The sequence below is a fragment of the Prosopis cineraria genome, unplaced genomic scaffold, assembly GCF_029017545.1.
Source record: "Prosopis cineraria cultivar Desert tree isolate PC_DT_omini unplaced genomic scaffold, ASM2901754v1 PC1, whole genome shotgun sequence".
Lineage (NCBI taxonomy): Eukaryota > Viridiplantae > Streptophyta > Magnoliopsida > Fabales > Fabaceae > Prosopis > Prosopis cineraria.
The window spans coordinates 50,730,483-50,753,100 of NW_026555332.1; the positions used below are offsets into that span (position 1 = coordinate 50,730,483).

The following is a 22,618-nucleotide window of genomic DNA, read 5'->3' on the forward strand; positions in this document are numbered from 1 at the left end:
TAATATTTATAATATTTTGAAATTTTGATATTTATAATATTGGTAATAAAATTATAAAGATTAAAGTTATGTTAAAATTTATCACCAACATTTTAAATTATTAAACCCTTTTAATCTTTAAAAACTTTATAAATATTAAAAGTTCAAATAACTTTAATTTTTATAGTTTTATTTTTTAAAATGTAAGGACCAATATTTATGTAGTTGAAAGTTGAAACTATTGGGGACTACATTATAAGAGGCAACGTTCAAGGATTGGGCTACAACTAAGTTAAAATTATAAGAATTGAGTTAAAAATAGTCAAAGTTCAAGGACTAAGTTACAATTAAATCAAAATTACAATAACCAAATAATTAATTTTCTTTATAATTTTTTTAACATAATAAACACAACAAATTGTTATAAATGTAAATATTTTGCATGGATGTCTATCTCCCCATGTCATAATTATAAGATATGGCATCTCATTTTTATTATTAGGAGTATAGAAGAGAATACAAGAAATCATCCTCATTTCTATTGCCTTTATTCTTTTCCTCCTCCTCCTCCTCTTTCTTCTCATTTGTATTGTATTTATTATCTCGTTTATTCATAACATGTTATTAGCATGAGTCTCTAATGAATTTGCATAAAGCATAAACTTGAAAGGTTCCTCACTGATTTTTTGAAGATTTTAAGTTATCATGTTAAGGTATGATATTTTGATTCTATTATTGTTATATTTCATGTCTTGTCTCTTAAATGTTCAAGATTTATTCATTTATAGTATGATTGTGATTATCAATTTGATAATGATTTATAATTCTAATGAAAAAGTATTGGATATGCATTAATAGATGACAAACGGAGCCATAATATATTTATCTCATAATTAAATAGCCATAAGTTGTATAACTTTTGATTTTGGAAAAGATCATTATAGGATTTGTTAGCAATTTAGCTATTTGATGGCTATAAATAATATAGCCCTAAAGGCTTTTTTAAACACTTCATAGCATGAGAAGATTGAATGGATTTAAAAATTATTTTTATTGTGGTTCTAGCAAACAGTATTTGATGAAATTAATATGATATTCAAGAATGTGGAAGATAGGCAAATCTATAAGTTATTACTCTTGAAATTTCTTGCTCATCATTGTCCATCGTGTGGAAATAGTTTGATCATAAGACAGTGTAATGATTGGAAATTAATACTTATCATATTGAGTTATGAGATTTTTATTTTTTATATTATTATTCCATAATTGATTTTAAGATTCATTTTAATATGATATGACTATAGTTGTTCATTCGATATTAATTATTTGTTCCTGACAAACAAAACTAAATTATTATTTTTAATACTCTTGATCATGTGATTAGATGGCTAAAACCCACATCACTTTGACAGTGATTTTATTGTAAAATATTACTTTATGGTTTCAATAGATGGCATATGTTATGACATGAGAAAAAGCTTTTGCGAGGGAAAGAAAAAATAATGACAAGCTTGAAAGGTTATAAGATATTTAAAATTAAAAGGATTTATGGTGTTCGAGTTTGAAAGACTGTATTTGAAAACTTATATGATGTTTAATTATTATTAGCATTTAAATTAATAGTCATCACTTTTATGAGCAATTATTATAGTTTTTCTATATGGATTTAATCTTGAAATAATTCTAAACAAAACGTCCATGCATCCTTTCGATATTTATGAAATTGTATTTATATTTTCAATTTATCTTATAAAAAATTGAATATGGAATAATTTATTTATAGTTTGTATTTATGTATCCATTCTCAAAGGACCATGTAATTGATTAGTTATGGCAAAACTAAAATGGATATCTCTTATTTTATGGTTTGAAAAGGATAATTGATGAAAAATTGATCAATAAATCTATATAAGAGATTGATTAACTAAAGATTTTAATACAATAACTCAATCAAAAAATTAAAACCCATAATTTTATGTAAGTTGAGAATCACTCAGGTTTTCTAATGAAAAGAAGGCTATTGATCTACTATGTATAGGCCATTATCTTTAAAATGCAATAATTAATAAATCAATATTGAAATTATGTTTATATAACTCCTGCTTGAGGGGGAGTGTTAACTTACTAAAATTGATGCCAATTTAGCACATTTTCCTATACTTTCTTTGACGAATTGGTTCAATTGTGAATATTTTGAGTTTAAATATAGGAAAACGAGCTTTAATTGAAGTTAACTTGAAAAGAGAATTTATTGGCAATTTTAGCAAAGAATCTTGCATTGATTTTAAACTTTAAAAGATATCATAGCTGTATCTATTGTTTCAGGTGACTTCTTTTAGGTAATTATAGTGATTGAGAGCAAAATGATGTTTGAAAATGCATATGAAAACATAAAGACAATAAAAATTGGGCAATAAATGAAGATTAAAGACTTTGTGTTATGTGTCACAGTGCATCCACAATGCACCGTGGTACATGGCATGGAGATAGACTTCTTGGAGATGTAAAGGTGTTGCGGCTTATTAGAAACGCACTGTGGCAGAATTCCACATTTCTGCACATGCACCACAGTGCACTGATCACACGTCGTGGTGTATTGCTTAAATTTTGCTACGCATTTGAGTTGTAAAATGTAAAATTAGGGCTATATAAGCCATAACCATGCCTTCAGAGAGAAGGCTGCAACTTCCAGAGGTATTTTGAGGCTTGCTCTACTAGGGTTTTTTTTTCAAGGTGATTTATCTAAAGATTGAAGATTTAAAAATATTCAAGTAGATTTCCTTCAATTTTTCTTCTTCTCTTCCCTTTTCTCTCTTTATTTATAATATGGATGCTGTACATTATGTCATTATGGCTCTTTTCTGGACATGAGCAGCTAGTTCTCTTGTTCTATGATTATTGCAAGCCTTTGTATGGATTAAGACTTGAATGTTCCTCTCTTTCGATAATTAGTGATATATATATATATATATATGTATGTATGTATGTATGTATGTATGTATGTTTATTTTATCCTTTGCTAAATGCTTTTAAGTGCTTGTCACCATTTGAGTTATTTTGTTCACTTGAGTTGTGCTTGAAAGAGATAGTTTAGGTATAGAACTTGGATAAAATAGTGTTAGATTCAAAATTTACAAAGATAAAGGGATATTTTTTTGGTAAAATAGAAATATTTTATTCACCCTTCATAGTTTCATTAAGATTAGAGCTTAACAATTATTTTCACTAGTTACTTCCAAGAGATTGTGAAATTTTAGTGTTTGCAAATATACTTGATTTTGTCTTGAGAAAGCTTTTTCAAATAAATTAGAATTTTAAACTAACACTTATTTACATTAAAAATCTATTTGAGAGAAATTAATTTGAGTTTTATAAAATACAAAAGAGAGAGATAGTCTTAGATCCTCACCTCTCGAAGTCAAGGTTTCAATAACCTTTAATTGCTTTAAAACACTTCGTAATCCAATTTTCATTACTTTTATATAATCTTACTTTTGATTTTGCTTGACCTAACTCAAAGCTTAATAGTGAATGTTAACACTCTCTACTTACATTCTCATAAGAACGATTACTCTAGAATATTGTATACTTATGACGACCCACACGCTTACGGTAATGCTTGACAGTAAACAAAAAGATTATAGGGGCACAAGTGTGAGTTAATACATGACTGAGTACCACTCATATACTTGATTGCAAAGTTGAATGGACCCCTCTAATGTATGCATATTGGTGTAAATCAATTAATTGTTATGAAAAATAAAAGTTTACAAATTATTTTCATTACAGTAAACCAAAAGTTCACTAATCCACCACATAGCATAACTTGTTTGTTCATTCCAAATCATACATAATGTGGATGGTTATTAAGGATATACATTGACATCCATTAAAGAACTAGAGGATTCTTCATGAATAGAAAACATATTATACATGTTAAGATTTTACATGTGCTGCTTGTTCTCAAAGAAAATATGATGTGTTCACTAGTTATTATTAATAATAGATCTATTGATTTCTGAAAATATAACAAACTCAAATATATAGGCCTATCAGATAGCATGTGAATGGTGTAGATATTCAATAAATTTGGTAGATGCATCCATAAGATGTTTTTGCAAATCGAAGTTTGCAAGATTGTATGCATAAATCATAATGTAAAAGCATACAATTTCTAAACTATGTAATCCAGACAAGTTTAGCTATAAATGCTAGTGAATTTATACCTCAGACTTTCAATGTATGCTTATTAAAAGAATAGTTGAAAAGTCTATTTAAAAGATAATCTAACGAAATCATTCATTAAAGCCTCCTCTACAAATAGCTAGATTAGTGCTTGTGAGAACAAAATTTTCATTATTGATTTGGAACATTTTAGAAACTATAGCATAATACACATTAAACCAATAAGGTATTGTAAATTCTCCTTTTTGAAATTGGCTTTTGATCGGGAGCCAAGTATATGCCATCTTAAAATTTTTGAATGTGCAATGTTTATTATTATTGCTTCACCATACTACACAGGGATGGTTATTCATGGAAAGTTAGAATAAATTTTGCATCAAAACCTCCTCTACCTTATTTGTCTTTAAATGAAACATATAAATGTTTTTAAAGGAAACAAATGGATCTATAAGACTTATACTACACGATTACCTAGTTGTCATCATCTAAAAAAGATTCCCCAACACGAGGGGGAGAAAATGAGAGCATGGAAAAGAAATAATATTGAATGCATAATCATTATATCTTATATAGGTCCTTACACATAAAAATATAAACCAAGAGTTCATCAACCATTGCATTCTTAAAATGTCACAAAAGAATATGTCGAATATAATTGTTGACTTATATGGGAATTACTAAATTTCTTGTTCCAACTAAAAATGCGCCAATTAGAATAAGTTGAAGATAAACCATGCCTGAAGCACAAGAAATTAATTGGTTCCTAATACAAAACCTTAATAAAGAGGAGCATATAATTAACATGATTGTACCAATAAGGTAGACACTCCAGAAGATGGTCATAGCATAACTAATTGTAAAATCTCATAAGAAATTCAGGTGCCTAAAAGCAATAAAGAAATTTCAATGAGTTATGTCACAATTGAAAAAATGAAACCGAAAAGATAAAGTTATCGAAAGTAGTTTTGATGATAATATCACGTGATTAAATGAGGATATGTATGCGAATTTATCATGAAAAGTAGAAAGAAAGATGATTGGCCAAACAGAAAAAGGCAAATGAAAAGATGAAATATGAGTAGAAATATATTCATTTTCAAGATATAAAAATCATAGACACGTAGTCCAAACACATGAAGTGTAAAGTTATTATAAGAGAAACGAACACTTGTGTGAAAATAAAGATTTTCATATGGGTCTAATGATGATTAAGTACATTATCTTATGGTATATTTTTGTACATATCATGAGTCTAGCAATATATAAAATTAAAATATGATATGCGTCTATTGAATGTTATTATAGCCCCTGCATATTAATAACTACATAATAAAATTTACATAATAATCTTTCAAGAAGTTCAAACACCAGAAGCATGAAAAATTATTTAACATATATACATGTATGAGTTCTTAAGCCTGTATGAATTAAAATAGTTTAAATGTATGCATATGCATTGTCTTTACAAATGTGTACTGAAAATAGGTTTTGATCAAAATAATTTGATAATAAAATTTTGATATTTATTTTTCATTCAACTCGTCAATTGAGTATTTAATATACAATAGTTATAAAATTATTATGCCACGTTTATTTTATCTGTAGGACTATATTAAATTTATTAGTCTTGATTAGGCCTGAAGTGCTATATATATTTTTAAATATTTATACATGTGGCTAATATTGTGTATGATATAATTTTATTAACAATTTTAAGTTCTTGGTGAACTAATAGATTTGAAAAGAAGATATGACAATATGAGAAAAATATTATATCTTGGAGATGTAATTTCAAGAATTATATATACATGATGACAGTGCAGCAAGTATGGGATAAATTTGACAAAAGTCAAATTCAAGAAATTAGTATATTATTCTAAAATACAATAATTTAAAAGTGATGTTATCATCAGAGGGAGTAAATAGGCATTATACTATTTTTCTCTTAACCAAGGTTTTGTCCCATTAGATTTTCTTGGTAAGGTTTTTAATGAGATAACATTAGATAGTTTACAAATGAATGATGTACTCTTTTCTTCTGTTAGGTTTTTATTCCACTGGATTTTTTCTAGTTGAAGTTTTTAATTAGGCACATGCTTAAATAATGGACACCTAAGGGGACTGTTATAAATATAAATATTACATGTGGATGTCTCTCTCCCCATGTCATAATTATAAGAATGTTTATCTCCCCATATTACTTCACATTACTTAAAGATTGTGACTCACAAGATTATTAAGCTTTATCTCCCCACATAGAATTCATGTCTTCTTTACAGTGCATTATTCACAATCAATTATTTAGACCTTTGAGTTGTAAGTATTTGCCTATATATAAATATATATAACATTTCATTTGTATTATTGGAAGTGTGAAAGAGAATATAATAATTTATCCTCATTTCTATTGTCTCTATTCTTCCTCTTGTTCCTCTTCTTCCTTCTCATTTATATTATCTTTATTGTCTCATTTATTTACTAACACAAATGATTTTTTTTAAGGAGAATCACATTGAAGGACATCTAGAGTACTTAAATTGTAAAAATAGATCAAAGCATTATGAATTTACTCTGAATTCTATTTTATAATTAATGTATTTAGTGATCAATCAATGCAATTTTCTTTTATACGTATATATTGGATCAATATAAGTTGTGTGGGAAATAAAGTCTACTGCATTAGGTCGATTGAAAAAATCACATGGATGTGAAATTTTAAAAGAATCAAAAGTTTTTTCTCAGCCAAAAAAGGTTTTATTCTTGACATAACTATGTCAAGTATAATTTGATGCTAAAAAATAAGTTTTTATTTTATTGAGTTGGCTTGCTTTTGAAGTTTAAAGTTTTTATGGTAAATAAGCAAAACAACTCTTGAATTTTAAATCTAATAGTACCATAGATCTTACATTTATTTATCATGCAAATTGTTCTCACAACTTTTGCTAACAGTGCAATATAGCCTTTATCATTAATAAAAGTTAATTTTGACTGTTAGTCAACTATAAACTGACAAAAAAACCTCAAAAATTTTGGAAAATAACCAAACATTTACATTAAAAAATTTCAAGAATTTACAAAAAATGACCCAAAAATTATAGAAAATGATTTTGGTCATTTTCTATAATTTTTTGAGACACTTTTCTATCATTTCATGGTCAAATTAACAGACAAAGTTAACTTTTGTTAATAACAAGAACTATATTAAATCATTTTTAAAAGTTGAAGGAATAATTTACATAATAAAAGTTCAGTTTAAGATTTGTGGTGCTACTTGATCTAAAGTTTAAAGGGTTATTTGCTCATTTATCCTGTATTTTAAAATGAAAAATAAAACAATTTTTAGATGGTTTCATGATATAATTAACTTTTATTGATTATTGTAAGTTAGTTATAAGTGACTTGTAATGGAAATAGGACTGAGAGGAACAAGGGAGCATTTCTTAAAGAAAAATAACAAATAAGAACCTTTAAATATCACAAATAATAACTTTAGACTACGAAATTTTGAAATTAAATTTTATGATTATATTCCTTTTTGACAATTAACAAATTTTTGTTTTGACTAAAATACCCACCTACTCTCTCAGGGTTGAGATGGTTTCTTCCTTCATGAGGCCAAGTTTCAACTCTTTGATCTTGACAACACTCTTTCAAAATGAAACCTCTATGACGCCACCCTCTACCCTCTGCAATTGGTCTAATGTCACCCGTGACACTTGCTCATGGCAATGAGTGCCAACAATAAGATAAACACGAGAGATTATTCAAAGATTTAGAAAGAAAAAGATTGAGGACATTATAGGAATCTGATACCTCCATAATAATAGATTTAATGATTGTATGATTGTAAACATTATGCAATGTTCTCACAACAATGATTTATGACTAAATTTAATAGCAAGGTCATATTGGTTTTAAATTAGGGTTGAAAAATGGGAGAAAAATGGCAGACAACTTGTTTTGTTAAAAAAGCACATTTTTTTACCCTATTTGCAAATATTTTAAGTCTAATTAGTATCTTATACTTCCATATTTTTTTACCTCTTATACAGGCTTGTTTTTATCTAGATTTAATGTTTAGATTATCCAAACTTGGTATCACATATTTATTACTATTACGTTTTAAGCTAGGCTTGATTTATTAGATTTTTATTTAGTATAATTTACATGATTTTAAACTATTATATTATAGTAGAATTTATTCTACGATAGTAGCATGTATTGAAATGATAAATTAACTAGTTTTAGATAATTTAACAATAAAATCTCTGAGTCAAACAAGTAAAGTTACTTGTACTAATCCACCGTAATCTCTAATCATTACGGAAATTACCAAATTTGTTAAATTTCATAAATGGGGGTCTTAAGTTTTTCAAAATTCAAAACATCCACTAAACCTTTACCAATTAAAATTAGAGTAATTAGATGTATGCAGAAGCATGTGATTGCTCACCAGTTAAAACATTTACATAAAATATGAAAACAAGAAAAATTATGCAAAAAAGCAAATGTGCGCCGTGGCTTATAATACATGCGCCGAGGCATAAATGCCTCTATGCCAAGCGCCGCAATGTATTACACATATTTAACAGTATTACTGTTGTCATTTGATACATGCCTTATTTTTTTGCCCAATGTTAGAATAAGGTGATCTATGTATTAATAGAGAGCTTTCTCGTAACTCTAACTAATAGCACTGATTTCAGTCATAGCATTTTTCCATCAAAATTTGAACACCCATTTCAAAAACTCATTTACAATCTTGATACACAATTTAGGTGCTCATTTTCTATGACAAGTGCTAAAAGCCAAATTTATGCCATAGACTACACTTAAAAGACTAAAATGGACCTGTTCAATTCGCCATATGTAAAATCTCACTCTACTAACCACAATTAATAAAAAAAATTTATGGTAATCAAATGATTAACACAAAAAGATGATTACCAAGTTATAGTTCAAATTCAAAGAATCCCAAGTTTTCATAATAAAAATGAGTTTAAACAATAATAAACCCTTATATTAGAGTAAAAATAAGTTACAGAAGTACGAGATATCTCTGAGGAGTTAATCAAAAATAACTCATTTGCTATGAAATAAGGCAATACGCCGCGAATTATGCACGCTGCACTGTTGTGTGTTGCTCTCTCTACGTGTTGTAGAGCCGGTAATTTGGGCTAAGCCCGAACCCACTCGAAAAATTTAGGGCCAAACCCGATCGAGTTTGAGCTTAGCCCGAATACCCAAATAAAAAAAAAATTTTAAAAAATATATAAAATATGATAAATATTTATTAATTTTTTAAGTTTTATATCATTTTATACCAAAATACTATATATATAAGTGTTTTAATGTAGTTATTTTTTTTTAAAATTAAAAATAGTTATATTTCATATTTTTATTATTTTTAATCAATGAAATAGCTTAAAATAATATTTAAAATATATTTTAATATTGATTTTTATATTTTAAGACCTAATTTTTTTAAAAAAATTTTGAATCCTATAAATCATTTGCATGTAAAAAAATAATTTTATATTTTTTATAAATTAAGATAATTAATTTTAAATTAAAAATAAAATGTAAGCATGTACAAATTTCTGACTTTAATACTAGATAAACATAATAAATAGAATAATATTTGTGAATAATTACTTAGTTATTATTCATGCTAAATTTAGTTAAAAATTAAGAGTAAACTAAAGTAAGAATCTCTTATATATAAGAGTTAAATAATGTAAAAACTTAAAGAAAAATGATTTCAAAAAAATAATATATGGGCTTATATAATATAATGATGGCAATTTTTTTTATATTCATAAAAATGAAAAGTACAATTTACCTAAAAGTTATTAAAAAATTTAAACTAATTGGGATAATAATTTTAAGTTAGTAGTCTAACTGTAATTGAATTAAGATAAACTTAATCATAATTAAAATAATATAATTTAATTAAAATATATAAATTATTTATATATGACTATGATAAGAGCAATATTTAAACAACAAAGACATTAATTTACAAGTAAAGAAAATATTAATGAATAAATTATACATAATACAATAAAATAATAATAGAGCTACTTAAATATAAAATTAATAAGTTATTTTTTATTTTTTTATTTTAAAATTAAGATAATATTTTACGCTTAATAAAATTATTTAAAAATTAAAATTGATTCAAAAAATAAAGAAAAAATACTTTTAAAAAGTTTCAGGTATTCGGGCCAGCCTGAATAAGCCCAAAGCCCGAAGGTGTTAGGGCCGGACTTGGCTATACGAGCTTTTTAAAAGAGGTAAAATACTATAAGTTTAATTTGAATAAGTCTGGCTCGCCCAAATTACCGGCTATAGCCTGTTGCACAAAATATCAGCAGATTCTGCTACCATTTGATAGCAAAATTGGGAAAAGTTTTAATGTTTTTTTATTCTCTATCCGACATCCAAATAACATTATCTAGTGTTTACAAAAAGTTCTTTTTATAAACTAACTAATAGCATGGGTTTCACTTCCAAAACAAGTCACACATGAAGTTAGATGCCCAAACATATTTTGATTACTTTTCACAACTTTCACATAATAAAGGTATTTAAAACCCATAACAAGTGCCAAAAGCCTTTCTCAACACCTGAACTATTTCCATTGGACCTAAAACTATCAATACAACACATCATACGCACTTACATACCAGTATAACATAAAATCATTCTTCAACCCCTTTTTATCAAAAACAAAAAGGAGAGGCAATTACCATTGCATTGCATCAAAAGCCATTTTAACTTGTTTAAAACATCATTCCTACACTAGCACTAGTATTTTGGCCCTATTAACATATATGTTTCTTAATAAATAAATACTCATGACCCAAAATACAATTCAGATATTTGTAATAACAAAATAGTACAAGTACAACTATATGCAACCTATAATTAGCAACCATATGCTATTACATAAAATAAATAGATACAAGAGCCATGCTAAATGAATACACAGATTTCTAGGCCTCAGTAGCTTTGTCCCTCTCAGCACTAGAGTTAAAGCTTAAAAAGTGCTGAATAAAAAGGGTGAGTCTAGCTAATTAGTAATCAAGGTAAAACCTACCATATACAGTTATATATCAATTGTAAATCAAACACATCCATATGAAACCAAGTACTTAAAACATGCCTACACACACATTATAACTTATCATTACTTATTTTATATCATCTTTATCTCACATACATTAGGTGCATTATCACAATGTTTTTAGACGTGTGACTATGAACCATTAACTACACGACTTGCCATAACTCAATATATGTGACACGTCATATATTTTTTCATAGGCAATAATCAACCAACCTTATACCTTTTTTATTTTCTCAGAATGAAACCGTGGGCTGTAACATTGAATAGGGACCCATCCGTGTGACTGGACTACCCAAACTCACCAATTGTGAGGTATGACATCGTTAATGATTAGATGACTTACTCTTAGACCACGGCTTTCTCTACTCTTAAATCTCTAGGGTGTCTCGTACCTTAAGCCATTATCCTTATTGAACTGGTAGACGTAGCTAAGTTCTAGTCCCTCAACAAACTATGGGACAAGGCTATACCTATGTACATAGAAAGGCAATCAAAATACCATATGAATTTTTCTCTACTCCTAATCCTTAGGCAACTAATCATGCCATAAATGATACTAACTCATTTTCACATTTTCATTTATTCATTATCACAATAATCACGTTGGGCTCACAACCGTGCGCTACCTAAGTAAGCATCAAGTTTCATTTCTCTTATAGCACATAAACACAGCATTTTCAATCTCAATCACTCATCTTTATCAAGATCATTATCCACTATTCATTCAAATGCATTATAAACATGAAATTCACTCTCGAATATCACTTTTACAACTTAAAACTCATTTTGTAATCTCTTTAGCATGTTTAATACATATTAAAGTGTTTAGATAAATATAAGATTTTATTGCATGATGTACTCATTCGCAAGTTAAAATTTACATGTTTAACACATAATTCACTTTATATTATAATTAATAAATAACTATTTAAAATAGGGTTTCCCCAGTTACCTCAAACTTTTAAAAGGTCAAAGATTTACCTTTCAATATAATAGCTTCCAAACTTGAATTCTCAAGCCAAATAGGTGTCCAAGAGCTAAATCTATAATTTACTAAGTTAATTTTCATTAACATTGCCAATCTCACACATTTCAACTCTAATCTTCCCTTTATAGATTACCCAATGTCTACATTACTTACATTTAAAAGGTCAAAGATTTACCTTTCAATATAATAGCTTCCAAACTTAAATTCTCAAACTAAATAGGTGTCCAAGAGCTAAATCTATAATTTACTAAGTTAATTTTCATTAACATTGCCAATCTCACACATTTCAACCCTAATCTTCCCTTTATAGATTACCCAATGTCCACATTACTTACATTTGGGCCTACCCATTAAGTTTATTAATTATCTTTAGTTTTCATTAACATTAACGAGTCATTAAACTCCCATTAATGGCATCACACTCTTCCAACATCCAAGACACCAAAATTTATTATACCTAGATTTAGATACTCTAATATACTCTCATTAACGGCATTTGTGTTAATAGATTTGGACTTATAACTCATATGGACTGAAAATCATCTTCTACTATCAAACTCTAACCATAAACCTTATAATATAGAAGAAAATAGGAGACTAAAAGGTATGATACTTACTATGAGTGTTTGTAGCTTCCAAAACACTCCCAATGTCATCCAAGAATAAACCTTAGCAGAGCTTGGTGTGCCTCTTCTATTTTCTCCTTCTTTGTCTCTATTTTTGACTCAGTTTCATGTCTAATAAATTGCAAAAAATGACCACGCGTCGTGGTAAAGTCTTAATGTACCGTGGTGCATGGCATAGAGAGGTCTTCATTCTGCATTTGAAGTGTTTGTGGCACAACAACACTATATCTTTATTTTCTTCTCTTTTCGATACCTGAGGGGCCCAACTTAATACCAGACCCACCTTTAGGGCTGAAACACAATCAAATATGATTATTAGACCTTTCTGACAACACACCATTACAATTATACTCAATTATCATAATTAAGTTTAGTTAATTAGGGAATTAAAAATTAAGATGTTACACCACAACACAAACATAACTCATAAAACACATTTTCAATGCTCAACCCATTGCTTACAAAGACATAAGGGGGAGCCTTAAATTTATAAATCATCATATCAACCTACAATAATCACAATCTTACTAACTTCTTATTTGCACTAGTATTTTGGCCCTATAGTATCTTTCTCAATCAGTACATATACACCCTAGAGTCCAAAATACGCAATATAGTTTAACAACCTTCTAATGCAAGTAAGCCCGAAAACTTGCATAACCCTAGTTGGCAGCATCATTTAAGTTATACACATAATAATAATAAAAACAAATGAGGCCTACTAATTATTAAGATCAAAGTCCTAAGCCTCGATCTGTTTCCCTCATTCACGTCTCGATGAGTTAGTTCCTATAATATTTAAAATAATGGTTGAGTACAACTACTTAATAACTAAGATCCATCTAACTTATGCTAATGCATGTTAATTAATTTAAATGCAAGTGTCAAGGATATTGAATTTCAAATCATTTAACATGTTCAAGAGTATAAATTTAAAATTCTCATTCATAATGACACATGCTCATGAAATAATGATTTAGCAATACAATTCTATATAGAAATAGGACTAATCACATGATTTGTTTAACTAGAGTCATAATATGAACAATTATATGCCCTTTTATCACTATATGCATGATCACACATTTTTTATATTCTCCTTATACCTCTGACATGAAACCGCGAGCTATGACATATTGGGATCATCTATACATTGAGATTACCCTAACTAAACATGCATGAGAGGTTACTTGACTAAAGTTTTCTAACTCACTTACGGGTCACGAATTTTCCCATTTCTCCCATTATGAGATGACATTCTCCTTAGACTAGCTTCCTCGTTGAACAAGTGGTAAATTAGTTAGGTTTGAGTCCCTCATCGAACAAGTGGGACAATATGAATAATAAATCCAGACTAACAATCAAGCTTTGATGGAAGCCTTACCATGTAGATTTAGTTTCCTACTTTCCTTCCTAGACAAACCCCCGCCTTTCAAGATCATGCGACATATAATAATGCAACATTTTAAAGTATGCAATTACTTAATGTCCAAGCAAGCATAACATCATTATTGCATTAATCTTACACATGAAAAATACATTAACTCATAAAATCAAATCATTGAACTCCACTTTACTTTTCTCATCGAACTCCTCATCTACACATTCATTGAATCGCTAATAACACATCATAGGACTCCACAACATACTATTTCATTTAACTTTTCATTTTTTAAGTTATTGAACTCCTCATGACAACAATAATTGAATTTCATTTGCGAATCACATCATTTAACTTCAATTGAAAAACTCATCATTGAACTTTACAAGATCATCATAGTGGACTTCAAGTGAGTCATGACATACTAATATTTCATTTAATTTCACACATTTCAATCATCGAATGTAACTCAATAAACTAATTAACACACAAAAGTATAAGAAAGAATTTCTCTAGTTACCTCAAACATTTGAGAAATTAAAGATTTACCCTTCAATTTCATACTCCCAAAGCTTTCACGAAGTTTGAATGGTGCCAAATGCGATTACTCTATAATTAGTCACAATATAATTCATCAATATTCCTTTTTGCCTAACTTTTACTATCTAGTTCAACATTTCTTCATCCTTAAGATTCATACCCTTAACATATAAAGGTACTCACAGGATTTCTTAGCTTCTTCTAACTTTCATTAACTCTATTGAACTCCTAAATAATTATTAATAAAGTCACATTGCTCCAACCATTTCAATAATAATGGATTTTCATCCATTTATAGCCCTTAACCAACTAAAAACATATAGAGTTATAAATGTTAGGTTTACATAACTCAACAAATTTCAATAAATTTATTTAAGTCAATGGATTCGGACCTATAGCCTTTATGAACTAAAAATTATCTTTTTCAACCAAACTCTAACTCCCATCATAAAGAAATATACAAGAGAAAGAGAGGTTCAAGCTTAGGAAACTTACTTCTGGTGTTTAAAAACTTCAAAACACTTCCAATACTTCAATCTTTTAAGCATTTTCTCTTTGTTTTTCTCACTTTTTGATGCTCAAGTAGCCTGACTTTGCTTCGCACTCAATCCTAAGGCTGAAATGACAATTCAAAACACCCATTAGCTCTCTGTAACCATACACCATGTTAATTTACTTCATTAATCCTCATTTATTCAACTAATTAGGGGTTAAATTCTCCAGGATGTTACATTAACCATTGTAAACCTTTAAACTAGTCTTTTCTTTTATACCATAATTAATCTTTTTATAACTACAGTTAAAGTATTTCATTATAGAATGGTAATTAATGTGGGTTAATCTCAAATTACTACAGAGGTTGTGGTTATGTGTTGAGGTAATGAAGGTGGTATTTCAATAGAAGTTCAAAACAAGGAAAATAGTAATCAAAGACGTTAATATGAAATTTTTATCTGTCAAAGATCAATTATTGTCAAAACTTGAATGAATACTTGTGGATCCGGGTTAGTCTTCTATCAACAAACATCCACTCAAGTTTTACCAATAACTAATTCTAAATTAACAATAGTTCATTCAAGTTTTAACAATATCTCATTCTCGACTAATATAAATTTCATATAAAGGTCCTTGATTGCCATGTTCTCTTTAAAATATCATCAGAATTTGCATTATCAAGGAGGGGAAAGTCCAATAAAGTCCCCGAATGCATCACTGGGTTTCACACAAAGGCCTCCACATCTTCAATAACGCCAACCATACTATCGAGTTCATGTGCTACTTTCCTTCTCTCGCGTCCCTTTCCTTCTAAAACAACTTAATCAACTCCTCTCTTCTTGTTGGTATCTCTCTCATAGTACTCTCATAGATCCTGCATTAAACATACTCTTGTAAATTCATATGCAATCTCTTGGATTGCTGAGGGTTACTATCAGGGGTATGTCGTAGGTGATGTCAAACCAAAGGTGGCATCACAAAGGTTCCAAATTGAAAGAGAATTGTAAGGACCAAAGAATTGAAGCTTAACCTTGTAAAGGAAGAGATCCTCTCAAATAAGAGAGAGTAGAGGGCTACTTGAGTCAAAACAAAAATTTGTTAATTGTAAAAAAAAAGGGAATAGTCTTAAAATTTAATTTCAAAATTTTATGATCCTGTATGATTATTTATAATTTTCAAAGATCCATATTTGTGATCTCCTTGTTTCTTAATTTGTAAGCTTGTCACAAGTTTTACCATTGAATTTGTTTGATAAAAAACTAAAACACAGCATAATTGATTTTAGATAGGACTGTCGTAGACAAGTACTTTCCTAGATCTGTAATTTTTCCACATTGCATGGCACTCTAAACCTTTTGATCAATAAATCAAGTGTGAGGAAGAAGCTCTTCAACACAACCACCCCTGCATCTTTTGTTCTTGTTGAAGATGTTTTAAATTAAAAATTTTTGAGTGAAAGACCCTTGACCCAAGATAATGAAAAAGAGGACCCTTGAATTTTTGAAATTTCACTGAATGGCCCGTATGGATTTTCGTTTGAATTTGCAACTGAAATGATAAAATTGCCCTCATTTAAATGAACAATATAAATGACTTGTTTATAGTCATAATTTCACTTAATTTCATTTTAAATGTTGGTTTCATGATAAGACGACTTATTTGTTTTCATATTGTATGCTGTTTATTTACTTATAAACAATTATTGTTTTACCTACTTCACTTGTTTATGACCTTGGAATAAAATTAAGTGAAAGTAGGACTATAAACAAGTAAAGTAGGAAAATAAACAACATTTCATAAGTAAATAAAGAACATACAGCATGAAAATAAACAAGTTGTTTATGTTGTTCATTTAAATGAGGAAAATTTTGTCATTTTCATCACAAATTCAAACAAAAATCCATAAGGTCCTTCAATAAAATTTCATAAATTTAGGAATGTTCTTTTTCATTTTGTTTAGTCAAGAATCACTCACTAAATTTTTTTTTAATATAAGGCGACGAGAAAATCGTGCAAAAAGACTAAGGTCTAGTCATATCAGAAGCCATGGGGCTTATGCAATTGTGAGGCGAGTTGATTAAGATAAATGTATTAAAATCTTCATAAAGAGTCTTGTGAGCCAAAAGGTTAGTGTAGCTGTTTGCTTACCTGTAGACGCAATCAAAAGTAATAATTTAATCTCTCATGGAGAGATCTCCAATGTTTTTGACAATCACAGAGAGGAGGTGGGAGTCATAACATCCATTGTTAATGAGCGATAATACTTTTAGGGGATCGGAGTGGACATTAATTTTAGTGAGTTTCTCATTCCAATAAAGTTTGAGACCTTTTAAAATTACATAGAGCTTAGTTGTAATGGTAAGGTAATAACCAAGGTTCTTGGAGAATCCCTTAATCCATTTACCCTTGTCATCTCTAATTATGCCTCCACATGAAGCAGCACGATAAATATTGACAGAGTCATTCATGTTGAGTCTAGCCTAACCAAGTTCAGGAGGACTCTATTTAGCTTCATATTTGATGCTATTATTGTTTAATTGGTTAATCTTGAATTGAAGCTTTAGATCATTCATAATCTATTGCATGATGAAGAAGGCAATGTTGTTAATTCAAAAATTATCTTTTAAATAAATTTTTCTGCATATGACTTTCCATATATTCTAATAAGTTTGGATAAAAAAATTTTATCAAGAGATTTTTTTGATTATTTAACTGTCAACTTCATTTTTAACATTTTAAATTATTTAATCTTATATATTATGAAAGAAAAAGGTGTTAAAATTTGTAGGATTCATTGACCTTTTTCAAACTTTTTGGGTTTCAAAATTTTTCTTTTTAAATTTGCTCCCTCCCTCTCTAGTACGATAACTCTTCCGTGGTTGCCAGCTGTCTTTAATTTGACCACGCTACTTGGCATCATTGTCAAATGGCTTGATTGTAATAACTAGCAAAGCTTAGGGCTTAGAAAACGTCAATCCGCCTAGAATGCCGAGGTAGAGGTTTTTTGAGCCAGCCATCATTGTAAACGAAGTCTCTCCCAGCTTTTTCCTCACCGCCTCATCATGTCTGAGTACCCAAACAAGCCCCCTGGTTACGGATACGGTTACGGGGCGCCGCCATCAGGCCATCCCTATGGCTCGGCGCCACCCTATTCCGCCAATCCATACGGTGCAGCTCCACCACCACATGGCCAAGGTAACCCTTATGCTCCGGCAGCGGCTCCCTATGCTGCACCCTACGCACCACCTGGTCAGAAACCCCCAAAGGATAATTTCCAAACCCATGGCAGCAGCGGTGGAGGCTACCCGCCGGCGTCGGAGCCTTCGTACCCTAGCCCTTTCGCGACGTTGGTACCGTCGGCGTTCCCTCCTGGCACTGATCCCAGTGTCATTGCCTGCTTCCAAATTGCAGATCAAGACGGCAGTGGATTGATCGACGACAAGGAATTGCAGATGGCGCTTTCTTCCTACAGTCAGAGCTTCAGCCTGAGGACTGTCCATCTTCTCATGTATCACTTTACCAACACCAACATCAGGAAGATTGGTACTCTCTATCTCGCATTTTATCTTGTTTTTCCCCAATTGGTTAGGGAACTGTGTTTTGTGGAATTCGGACCGGGGATAGTAAATGTTCTGATAAATTAAGCCGGGGGAGAATTTTTCCGGCATGCGGTGCTAAATTTTGCGGCCTCGCCCACCCAGGGGATCGTCAGAATAGAAGATGCCCGGTGGATGCGGCGTGTCTCAATCTGGACACGTGGCGGTGGTGCGAGTCCTTACTTCGGTCAGCCGGCAACTGCATGTGAAATGTTAAAAAATGCCCTTGTTTTGTGCTTTGCGCGTTTTTTTCTTTCAAAAATATAATTTTTGGTCTCGGCACTTTTGCCCGTTTTTTGTTGTTAATTCCTGTATTTTTTTTATTTTAAATTCTTATATTTTTATTTTTGTTGTTTTAACTTCCCACTTAAAAAAGGTGTAAGGATAAAAATAAAACGCGAGCAAATGTAACCTAAAGCTGTGTTTTTCCTTCTTTATTTTTTGTACTTTTGGATAATAGCGCGTTATCTGCTTTCCTAAAGCTGTGTTTTTCCTTCTTTATTTTTTGTGCTTTTGGATAATAGCGCGTTATCTGCTTTTCTTACCGCCCTGAAAAAATGGTCCGGGGACTGCTCTTGTAAAGGGTCACCTTGCATAAATTACGCGGATTTGTCATCAACTAAACATCTTTAGCTTTTATTTCGCTCAAAAGAAAAGCCTCTTTAGCTTTTAAGTTTTATCTAAATAAACACCTCCCCTTTATAATAATATATTTATATTTATATAAAATATAAAATTTATGCTGAGCTGAAATATCAATGGCTTGTAATTTGTAACTGTAAGTCTGTAAGCAGTGTTTTATATAGATATTGATATATTGACTCTCTTTTTTGGTTTTGGCTTTTGTGGGAGCTGTATATATGGGGCCTCCATTTACTATGGCTGGAATAGAATCCACGCGTTGCGTTACGCTGTTACAATTAAAACTACGGGAAAATCACACCCAGGTCTCCACAACAAATGTAACTATCAGCAATAAGTTCTTTTGCAGTTTCTTGGTTCTCATGTGTGAATAAGTTTGCAAGCAAAATAACCTTATTTGCCCTTACTGGACTGGGTCCCCTTAGCCCCATTTGGCTGGGAGTTAGGTTTCCTTCTTTGTAAAAATAATATACTGTTCTAGATGGTTAAATTAAATTTGATAATTCTTAAAAGTACAAACAGTTCAGATTTTACAGGAGGTGAAGCCAATGGACAGAAGTTGACTCCCTTTGGTCGCCATGTTTGCCCTCACTTGTTTCTCAACCACAGGTCGAACACTTGACACTGAAAGTAAAACCCAGAGAAGGATGAAATGATTCAAACAAGCTGGTCTCACTGTCACGCCATGAATGGAGAAGAAGGGGGGGGGGGGAGTTTTAAAGAAGGTAAGGGGCGAGAGGTGCAGGAAATATGGGTGGCATTGAAGAAGTGGCATTAAATTTGACAACAACCGATCAAGTAAGGAAGTTGGGAACATTAATTTAAGGAGGGAGGGTACAGGATTCAATTTTAAGGAGGCAGCATTTGTGGATCATGGGGTTGGGAAAGAGGGGTTGTTAGTTCTGTTCAAATTTCAATCTGCATTTATTGCATCAAACGGAAAGTTGAAAGGACTCTTTGGGGTTGGTTGAAATTATTTTTATTTTATTGTTTTGAAAATTAGTGTTTTATAAAACATATTTCAAAAAAAAGAAAATTATGAAAATAGGTGATTTTTGTTTTCTCCTTTATTTTTAAAATAATAATCTCAAAATATTTAAAAGATGTTTCTGTTTTTTTTATTCTCTGAAATAATTTTTTTTTGTTTTTCAAAACTTTTTTTAAAAAATATGTTACCAAATAGATTTTTTGTTTTGTTTTGTTTGAAAGAATAAAAAATTGGTCTCAACACAGGTTGTCAAATAAGCCCTGCTTTTTTTAGCCTTTTTTTTTTTTTTTTAAAGGTTTGGGTTTCTGGTACTGTTTTAGTTATTGTCATGATGCCCCTCCTCTTACAAGGTGCTTCGTGGGTTCAAATTTTCCTTTACTTCATGCCATTGATGGAGGGAAGGGAAAAAATGGTGCTGGTGGGGAAGACGATCGCGATAAGAATTTAATCAGCACAAATAGGTCATTTTACTGGTAGTTGCGGTTGTCATGGAGGACCTAGGTGTGATTTTCCCTAAAACTTAAAGAGTTAAGGCATATGGTCGGTTTGGCAGCTCATTGGTTTTGCCACTAGATTATCGCTTTTTAGATATTTAATGATGATTGTGATATTTGTTTTGATGCATGTCGAGTTAGATCTGGCTGTGCAGTGAGCTGTAATTAAAAATTAATGTGGAGGATTGTGAGTAAGGGTTCAATTCCTACCATCTCTTTGAAATAATATATAGGCGGCTGTTCCATACTTCTCACTGGATAAAGCTTATGGAGATGCCAAAATATACTAGGCTTTGTCCCCAACTAGAACAAGTGATGGCTAAAACCCAACCCAAAAGATGGAGTGAGCTGAGTAGCCATATGGCCTCGGTCCTTGTTTTGCATGCGTTTCATCTCCGGACCTAGTCCTTATATTATCCATCTGCTATTTGGAGCTGCAATTCATTTACATCTTCTGTTTTCTCTGGTCATTTTAATGCAGGACCAAAAGAATTCACTTCTTTATATTACAATCTTCAAAACTGGAGGGTACTTTCGTCTCAGTCAATCTCAATTTGAAATTTTCCATGCCCCTTTTTCTCACATTCCGAATTGTTATTTGTTTCAGTCCGTCTTTGAGAGATTTGACAAGGACAGGAGTGCCAAAATTGATTCATCTGAGTTGAGAGATGCTCTACTGAGCATGGGGTTTGCTGTGTCACCTGTGGTATTGGATTTGCTCGTCTCCAAGTTTGACAAAACTGGTGGAAAAAGCAAGGCTATCGAATATGACAATTTCATTGAGTATGATTTCGCTACATGTACTTCGTCCCTTTTTTTGTTGAATATATGCATACCATCCTTGAGAAATTTTGTATATACGATCCCCTTAGGACTGATTTTTCCCTTGTTTCCCGTGTTTGCTAATGCAGGTGCTGTCTTACCGTTAAGGTGAGCTCCCTAATCACATTTCATTTTAATCTCACTTTCAAATAAAACGATTTCTTGAAAAATCTCGTTCTTCGTTGATAATATACTCTTGTTGTTTGGTCAGTTAGTAACATGATTAATTTGATAAAATAAGGAAGTAATCTTATATTTAATATTTTGTACGTGAGCTTATTCCTATATTGAATGGAATCCAATTCCTTGATTAAAACCAAATGGAACGTCACATAATCGGCCAATTAAATGGTTATCTAAAAAGGTCTTACTTTGAATGATGCGACTTGCAGGGACTAACCGAAAAGTTCAAGGAGAAGGATACCAATTACTCTGGTTCTGCAACATTCAGCTATGAGTCCTTCATGCTGACTGTTCTGCCATTCCTGATTGCTTAGAGAATAACGGTTTGCCTTTGTGATTGCTAGTACCTGGCTTCTTAAATATCATGTACCTTTCCTTGTAAGTAAGCAAGTTCCGAGATAGTGATAGGATCTCATGCTCTATAGCAGTTTGCATGGAGCACTACTTTGTTTTGTAAAAATTACCTTCTCTATCATTTGCTATCGTTATCAAATTGCTATCATTATCATGATAAATCAACCATATGATGCCGATTTTTCAAATTAATGAAAGCTTTCTTCTTTGAAA

General features: G+C 30.5%; 1 protein-coding gene across 1 annotated transcript; it reads left to right on the forward strand.

The window, feature by feature from the left end:
- The first annotated feature begins 18,310 nt into the window (after window positions 1–18,310).
- On the forward strand, window positions 18,311–22,566 carry LOC129317977 (calcium-binding protein CBP-like). Its single transcript, XM_054962438.1, has 5 exons — window positions 18,311–18,869; window positions 21,528–21,574; window positions 21,654–21,829; window positions 21,958–21,976; window positions 22,261–22,566. The coding sequence occupies exons 1-5, from the start codon at window positions 18,389–18,391 to the stop codon at window positions 22,363–22,365; spliced, it is 828 nt and encodes a 275-aa protein (XP_054818413.1). The 5' UTR covers window positions 18,311–18,388; the 3' UTR covers window positions 22,366–22,566.
- The last annotated feature ends 52 nt before the right edge of the window (window positions 22,567–22,618 follow it).